An 8,770-nucleotide genomic window follows, 5' to 3' on the forward strand; every position below is an offset into this window, starting at 1 on the left:
CCCCCCTCCCAACTAACCCAACACCTACCGCTGCTCACACCCTTGCCCCAGGCTTGTCGGGCCTAAGACCCTCACCCCTCCTTTCTAGGCCTGAGACCACCCTTAGGGCTAGGACCCACCCCCTATTTTGACCGACCTCTTACCCACCCAATCCCCCTCCCAACTACCCCAACACCTACCGCTGCTCACGATCCATGCCCCTAACCTTAAAACAAACGCCCAACATCCAAACCTACCCTACCCCACTCTATTTACCCACTCTCTGACGTATTACCCCATACCCCACCTCCACCAATCCCCACTCTATTTACCCCAACCTTTTACCCACCCAACCCCTCACCCCAGGCGCAGGACTACACACCCTTGCCGCAGGCCCGAGACCACTCAGGCCTAAGACTCTCACCCCCCATTTCTAGGCCCGAGACCACCCTTATGGCGACCCACCCTCCATTTTGACCAACCTCTTACCCACCCAATCCCCCTCCCAACTAACCCAACGCCTACCGCTGCTCACACCCTTGCCCCAGGCCTGTCGGGCCTAAGACCCTCACCCCTCCTTTCTAGGCCCAAGACCATCCTTAGGGCTAGGACCCACCCTCCATTTTGACCAACCTCTTACCCACCCAACCCCAACACCTACCGCTGCTCACGGTCCATGCCCCTAACCTTAGAACAAATGCCCAACATCCAAACCTACCCTACCCCACTCTATTTACCCACTCTCTGACCTAGTACCCCATACTGGGCTCCACTAATCCCTACTACACCACCCATCACCGCTAATTGCCACCCCTACCCTACCCTACCGTACTCTGTTTACCTACTCTCTAACCTACACCCTATACCCCAGGCCCAGGACCCATCCATACCCCTAACCCTAAAACAAACGCCCAACATCCAAACCTACCCTACCCCACTCTATTTACCCACTCGGACCTACTACCCCATACCCCACCTCCACCAATCCTCACTACCCTACCCATCACCGCTAACCCTACACCCTACTCTATTTACCCACTCTCTAACTTACCACCCCATACCTCAAGCCTAGGACCCATCCACCCTCATCTCAAGCGCCAGATCATGCTTAGGCCCAGCACCCCACCCCTCTCACCCTCATCTTAACCTGAGACCACTCTTAGGCCCAAGATCCCACCCCCTCTCCCCAGGCCCAGGACTACACACCCTTGCCCCAAGCCCGAGACCACTCAGGCCTAAGATCCTCATCCCCCCTCCTGTGCCCGAGACCACTCTTAGGGCTAGGACCCACCCTCTCACCCCCTTTCCAGGATTGAGACTATGCTCAGGCCCAGGACCCGTCCACCCTCATCTCAAGCCAGAGACCATGCTTTGGCCCAGGTTCCCACCCCCTCGCCCCAGGCCCATGACTACACACTCTTGCCCCAGGCCTAAGAACTTCAATCCCTAGGCCCGAGACCACTCTTAGGGTTAGGACCCACTCTCCATTTTGACTAATAACCTCTTACCTACTCAACCCCCTTCCCAACTACCCCAACACCTACCGCTGCTCGCGATCCATACCTCTAACCCTAGAACAACCACCTAACACCCCCCAAACCTACCCTACCCCACTCTCTTACCTACTACCCCATACCCAACCTCCACTAATCCCCACTACCCCACCCATCACCGTTAACCCTACCGCACTCTATTTACCCACTCTCTGACCTACCACCCAATACCCCAAGCCCAGGACCCGTCCACCCTCATCTCAAGCGCCAGACCATGCTTAGGCCCAGCACCCCACCTCTCTCACCCTCATCTTAGCCCGAGACCACTCTTAGGCCTAGGATCCCACCCCCTCGCCCCAGGCCCAGGACTACACACCCTTGCCCCAGGCTCGAGACCACTCAGGGCTAAGATCCTCATCCCCCCTCTTGTGCTCGAGACCACTCTTAGGGCTAGGACCCACCCTATCACCCCCTTCCAGGATTGAGACCATGCTCAGGCCCAGGACCCGTCCACCTTCATCTCAAGCCAGAGACCATGCTTTGGCCCAGGCTCCCACCCCCTCGCCTCAAGCCCAGGACTACACACCCTTACCCCAGGCCCGAGACCACTCTGGCCTAAGACCCTCAATCCCCAAGCCCGAGACAACTCTTAGGGCTAGGACCCACTCTCCATTTTGACTAACCTCTTACCCACCCAACCCCCTTCCCAACACCTATCGCTGCTCGCGATCCAAACCTCTAACCCTAGAACAAACGCCCAACACCCCCCAAACCTACCCTACCCCACTCTCTTACCTACTACCCTATACCCCACCTCCACTAATCCCCACTACCCCACCCATCACCGTTAACCCTACCGCACTCTGTTTCTCTGACCTACCACCCCATACCCCAAGCCCAGGACCCATCCACCCTCATCTCAAGCGCCAGACCATGCTTAGGCCCAGCACCGCACCTCTCTCACCCTCATCTTAGCCCGAGACCACTCTTAGACCCAGGATCCCACCCCCTCGCCCAGGCCCAAGGACACTCTCAGGCCCAGGACTACACACCCTTGCCCCAGGCCCGAGACCACTCTTAGGACTAGGACCCACCCTCTCACCCTCATCTTAGCCCGAGACCACTCTTAGGCCTAGGATCCCACCCCCTCGCCCAGGCCCAGGACTACACACCCTTGCCCCAGACCCGAGAACACTCAGGCCGGAGACCTTCACCCCCCTCTTGGGCCCGAGACCACTCTTAGGACTTGGACCCACCCTCTTGGGCCCCCTTCCTAGGATTCTACCACCCCATACCCCACCTCCACCAATCCTCACTACCCCACCTCCACTAATCCCCACTACTACCCCACCCATCACCGCTACCTGCCACCCCTACCCTAACCTACCCCACTTTGTTTACCTACTCTCTGACCTACCACCCCATACCCCACCTCCACCAATCCCCACTACCCCACCCACCGCCGCTACCTACCACCCTTAACCATAGACCAAACACGTAACACCAATAATAGAAAGACTCCTAAAGCAACCTCATACAGATTATATTTCTCTTAATTCTACCGAATATTAATTACTAATTCCTTTAGATCTACACGTGTTGCACCCACCTAAATAAATGTTCAATGTTATTGCTGAATGGTTACCTTCCAGGTAGGACCTTAGCTATTTCAGCCCACTTGTTCCCATGGATCCGATGAGCATCTACAAGTGCTAGTTCCTCCTCCAATGTCCATGCATCTTTCTTAATATTTGGATTCAAATGATTGTGCCACCTGAGAAATTAAAGAAATCATAATGAAGAATTAGTTGTGATATTCGCAGAAAAAGCTGAATCAGGTATAACAAAGATAACATCTACAAATGTATGACCACCATATTTGATCTTACCTCTCACGGCATTGCTTCCCAATCCGACCATGCAATGATTTGGCTATGATAGACCATTTTGTAGGCCCATACCTAGCCACCAGTTCAATGATCTTATCATCCTCCTATAAACAAACTCACCATTTAATTGAAGGACATCAGAAATTACCAAAGATCATCCCAAGCACAATCAAGAACAGATTAATATAGAAAGGAAAAAAAAACCACCTCTTGAGTCCAGGGTCCTTTTACAAGATCTGGATTCAGAACTTTTTGCCATCGATGCAGGCATTGCACTTCTGATCTATCCGGAAAGAATTCAGCTGCATGTGCATCAGTGTTTTGATAAAAACAGTTAATTTTTTCTAATTACAGAATAAGCTTAAATCAAAAGCTGAATGCAATACCCTAATGATCCTACATGAACCACATCGAGAGCAACACAATAATAAGTTCAAATAAGCTAACATTTCCAAGTTCAAAGAAGTTAAATATCTGCTCTTTGGTATAACTTATAACTTTCCATCTATTATAAAAACCAAATTTGACAGACTCTACAGTTAAAGATATAAACAACATATATACGTCAATGCCAAACTAGTTTGTAGTCGGCTACATGAATCCTTGATACCTATTCAATTATTTGGACACATTTATTCCAATACTCAATACCAAATCATTTTTTCCAACTAGTTGGTATTTGGTATATGCATTATGTTCTTTCATTCAACTTCATTCTTAATAGTTCACATAAATTTAACAAATTGTAGGCTTTTTAATACAACTTTGCTCCATGTAACTTGAGATATATCTTGTTCATTTCTTACACCTTCAACCAGCAGAACGTCATGTCGTACTTGAGCACAAACATGTTTATTAGGAGGTCTCTATGTAAGATAAGGAAATTTAATTTAATTTCATACAACAAACAACAATTACAATACAGGAAAGTTGAGAAGAATGAAATAGAGAATTATATGATGATTGTAGTAAAATCAGTTTCCAGATGTAACTGCCAAAGCTGGCCTAACTTTTTTTTTTAATCACAGAGCAAATACTGACGGCTAGCAGCACACGGTTCGCGCATGGTTTGAAACACAGAGAATAATGATATCCCTTACCCTTCTCCACTTAAATACCATCTTTTTTTGTGGCAGAGTTCGAACATGTAACGTGCGAACTAGACCGCACATTACAAGCTATGCCCTTACTACTAGACCAAAGCCCAAGGTCCCAAAGCTATCCTAGAGTTAAACCGCAAATAATTCGATACAGCACTTAAGTAACTTACATGTTTGAACATGTTGGGCTAGCATGTCTATTAAAGATACATTCAAAACACTCAAACAGATAGACCACCAAATAGGTCTGAGATATTTTGTGTTCAAGAAGGCACCACAAAATATTGTAAAGTGAACAAACTAAAAAAGAAAGTAGAGTATATCACCGCTAACTGTTGGGCTACACCCACTACACGATTAAATAATACATAACCAAACAAAAAGGCCAACCTTGAGCGACACAAGCCAGCCATGACATCTACTAGCCAATAAAGAAGTTTTTGTTGGTCCCTAGGAGTGATTATCCCTCAAGACAGGCAAAGAAAGCAAAAGACTGCCCTCAAGTTAAATTCTTCCCGAGTTATTTACAAAGCAATTAAGAAGTCTTAGTTGGTCTCTGTAAAGAAGTGGCATCTTGGGACAAGGCAAAGAAATGAATTGACCTCTCTTACGCTAAACCCTTCCAAGAGGATTTCAGATTGACTTTTACGCCTCGTGCAACATTGAACCATATGTGTTTTATGCTCAGCTTATAGTATCATATAATAACAGGTGATTATTAACGATCCCCTTAAAAATTTAACATATCACTGATTTTTACCATATATATAAGTAGCTTATACATGGTTGCTCCCCATCTTAATATAGCATCATTTTCCTACTTGATCATATTTGTAAAAATATCATTCAATCAAAAAGGGAGCACAAAGATGTTGGACCAAGATCTAGCTTGAAGAGGACGGTAATTAAAGAAAACAAGTCAAATGATGTATCTCATCTTCAACCTGTATTCATGACTAAAAGATACAAATATGATGAAGCAAACTATATCCCATACTGTATACCTCCTCATAATATCATTTTTTATGGCACTTATCAAACCCCATAGTAACCATATTAGAAACTTTGATATTCTACTTTCAAAGAAGAGTGTCAGTTAGAATTGAATCACACTTCATGTCATTATCTTTTAGATGATCGAGAAATTCACAAGGGCTGGTTGTAGTTAGCAAATCGGAGGACAATGGGCCCACTCCTCTACCCTTCTCCACTTAAATACTGTGTTTTTGTTTGTGACAGTGTTCTATAACCTGTGACATGCACCTAATCCAAAACATCACATGATGCACTCATACCCACTAGACCAAAGCCCGGGGGGCACTAGCAGTATTTATATGCATGGAGATTTTTACTTTATCCTGTTACTTTCGAAATGGGAAAGGAATAGAAGACATGCATCTCCCAAGGTTTACCGTCTAACAAGTCTCACAGCAGAAGGTCTCTTCAAACTAAAATAGGAAGTGAAGACACTAGCCAGAAAGATTGTTCAATCTGTAATAACTTTCAGAAGCACTGCCAAGGAAATTATACCTATTTTCTTCCAGGACTTCCCCCTGTAAGCTGCGACAGCGCTTCTCAAAGTATCGTCCTGTGGCATTGGGGAGTTTATAATCAATACATGATTCCTAAAAGTAAAACCAATAGCTGAATTTATCATGTACAAGACAAGCAACAATAAATAAGAATTCTAGTTCTAGGAATAAACCAGAGTCATATTAATATAACATGATGTTTATAGAAGCATAAACAATTCAGAAGAAAAAATGCTCCACACCAAAAACGAACTTCTCCAAATTCCTACTATTTTCTATTAACAATTTAGTAGCATTCACTACTGAAAACTTGAAACTGTCAACTCAACATAACATCTGAGGGCCTGGTTTTAGGCAACTGGCAGAAGCAAGACGTTATATCATACTTATCAGGAAAACGGATTACCTCCTCAGGAGTCCAACCACCCTTTGCTCGTCTAATTGGACCAGTGGTTCTCCTGCAAAATTGAACTCATTACAATAATCTCATCAGTTACATACGGTCTAGATGGCAGCAACACACTCAAAACGCCAAAAAGCAATAACCATAAATCACTACTTCACATTAGTATCTTGCCATTTAACATTGAAAAATTCGAAGCAAAAACACCATGAACTTCAGACACCCCTCCTATCACATTATAGAGAAACATGATATTTCACATGTGTCTGAATGAAGAAGATGACAAGACAAAAAATTACATGACATGTTCGACTCTTATACTATTGTCTTCAGGGTAGTAAATCTTGACATTTAGGCGATGATATTCAGCTATTGAATCACTTTCATATGTGCATAGACATAATTCTAAATTCTAACCCCTATTCACAAATGAACTAAATTAAGTTGTGAGACAGATCAACTATTATACACATACGCAAGGATTTCCACTTTAAAACAATCCAATCTTCAGCCGAAATACCAAACACCAATACTTATGGAAGTTGTTCGGGAAAAGCCAAATATAAACTTCAGATGAATTCCAAAATCAAAATTGGCATGAATGTTCCAATTGTTCAGATTCACAACTTTTAACACCAAATATATAACTCCAGAAAGTAATAAACACAAATCACTACTTTACATTAGTATCTTTCCATTCAACATCAAAAAATGAGCAGCACAAACACTGAAAGTCAAACACCCCTGTCACATCATAAAGAAACATGATACTTCACATGATTTTATCAGCTATGTCTCTGAATGAAGGAGAGGACAGGAGAGAAAATTGCATGACGTTATCGACTCTAAAATTATTGTCTACATGGAAGTAAATTGTGACAATTATGCGATGCTATCTATTGAATCACTTTCATATATGCCCAAGCATACTTCTAAATTCTAATACCTATTCACAAAAGAACTAAATTAAAGGGGTGAAACAGATTAACTATTACACAATCAAATGCACAAGGTGAATCCACTTTAAAACAAGCCAATCTTCAGCCGAAATATCAACAAACGATACTTACGAAAGTCGTTCAGGAAAAGCCAAATATAAAATTCAGATAAACTCCAAAATCAAAATTGGCATGAATGTACTTCCAGTTGTTCAGATTCACAATTTTTAACACCAAATAAACAACTCCAAAAAGCAATAAGCATAAATCATTACTTTACATTAGTATCTGGCTATTCAAAATCAAAAAATTAGCAGTAGAAGCACAGTGAACTTCAAACACATCTATCACATCGTAGAGAAACATAATATTTCACATGATTGTAAATTTGTGTCTGAATGGAGGACATGACAGGAGAAAAAATTGCATGACATCAACGACTTGAATATTATTGTTGTCTTCAGGTAGTAAATCTTGACATTCAGGCGACACTATTCAGCTATTAAACACTTCCATACGTGTACAGACATAGTTCTGAATTCTAATCCCTACTCACTATGACCAAAAGTAAGGCGTGAAACAGATTAACAAATTTACAATCTCATGCACAGTTTTCCACTTTAAAACAAGTCAATCTTCAGGCGTGATGCCAACAAACGATACTTATAGAAGTCGTCCAGTAAAAGCCAAAAATAAAGTTCAAAATCAAAATTGACATGAATGTACTCCCAATGTTCAGATTCACAACTTTTAACACCAAATATACAAGGTCGAATATGCTAGTTCTAATCAACAACAACAACATACCATGTGTAATCCCACAAGTAGGGTCCGGGAAGAGTAGAGTACACACACAGCTTACTCCTACCTCATATAGATAGACAGGTTATTCCCAACAGACCCCTCGACTCAAGTAAAGCATGTCAAAGAAGTTTGAAAAAGAGAATACGGAAATAAAAGCATTAACAACAATGAAATATATGGAAAGCCGTACTTAGCATACATAGAAAGAACAATTACAAGAATGAACTAGTCAACAACAACAAACCCAGTGTATTCCCACAAAATCGGGTCTGGAGAGGGTAAAATGTACGCAGTCCATACCGCTACCTGCTACCTCCGAAGAAGTAGAGAGGTTGTTTCCGATAGACCCCCGGCACAAGAATGAACTAGGATGAAAACAAAAACACAGGAAACACATATGATAACAACAATCAAAGAACAAGAAATTACAAGAATAATGCTAATTCTACTCGTAACAGAGTAAATACCGATACCAAGACCTATCCTACCAACTAATCTTCTACTCTCATCCGCGACCTCCAAACTCTCCTATCTAATCAAGTTATTTATTTATATATATATATATATATATATATATATATATATATATATATATATAGAGAGAGAGAGAGAGAGAGAGAGAGAGAGAGAGA

General features: G+C 43.1%; 1 protein-coding gene across 1 annotated transcript in view; it reads right to left on the reverse strand.

Moving 5' to 3' along the window:
- Positions 1–8,770, reverse strand: part of LOC107877945 (transcription factor MYB3R-3) — a 19,425-nt gene that overhangs the window by 9,925 nt on the left and 730 nt on the right. Inside the window, exons 3-7 of the mRNA XM_016724769.2 lie at positions 6,400–6,451; positions 5,992–6,049; positions 3,569–3,663; positions 3,362–3,465; positions 3,118–3,246 (exon numbers count right to left, since the gene is read on the reverse strand). Of these exons, the coding sequence (XP_016580255.1) occupies positions 3,118–3,246; positions 3,362–3,465; positions 3,569–3,663; positions 5,992–6,049; positions 6,400–6,451 (438 nt within the window). The remainder of the gene's footprint in view (positions 1–3,117; positions 3,247–3,361; positions 3,466–3,568; positions 3,664–5,991; positions 6,050–6,399; positions 6,452–8,770) is intronic.

Source organism: Capsicum annuum, chromosome 10 (assembly GCF_002878395.1).
Source record: "Capsicum annuum cultivar UCD-10X-F1 chromosome 10, UCD10Xv1.1, whole genome shotgun sequence".
NCBI classification, from domain to species: Eukaryota; Viridiplantae; Streptophyta; class Magnoliopsida; order Solanales; family Solanaceae; genus Capsicum; species Capsicum annuum.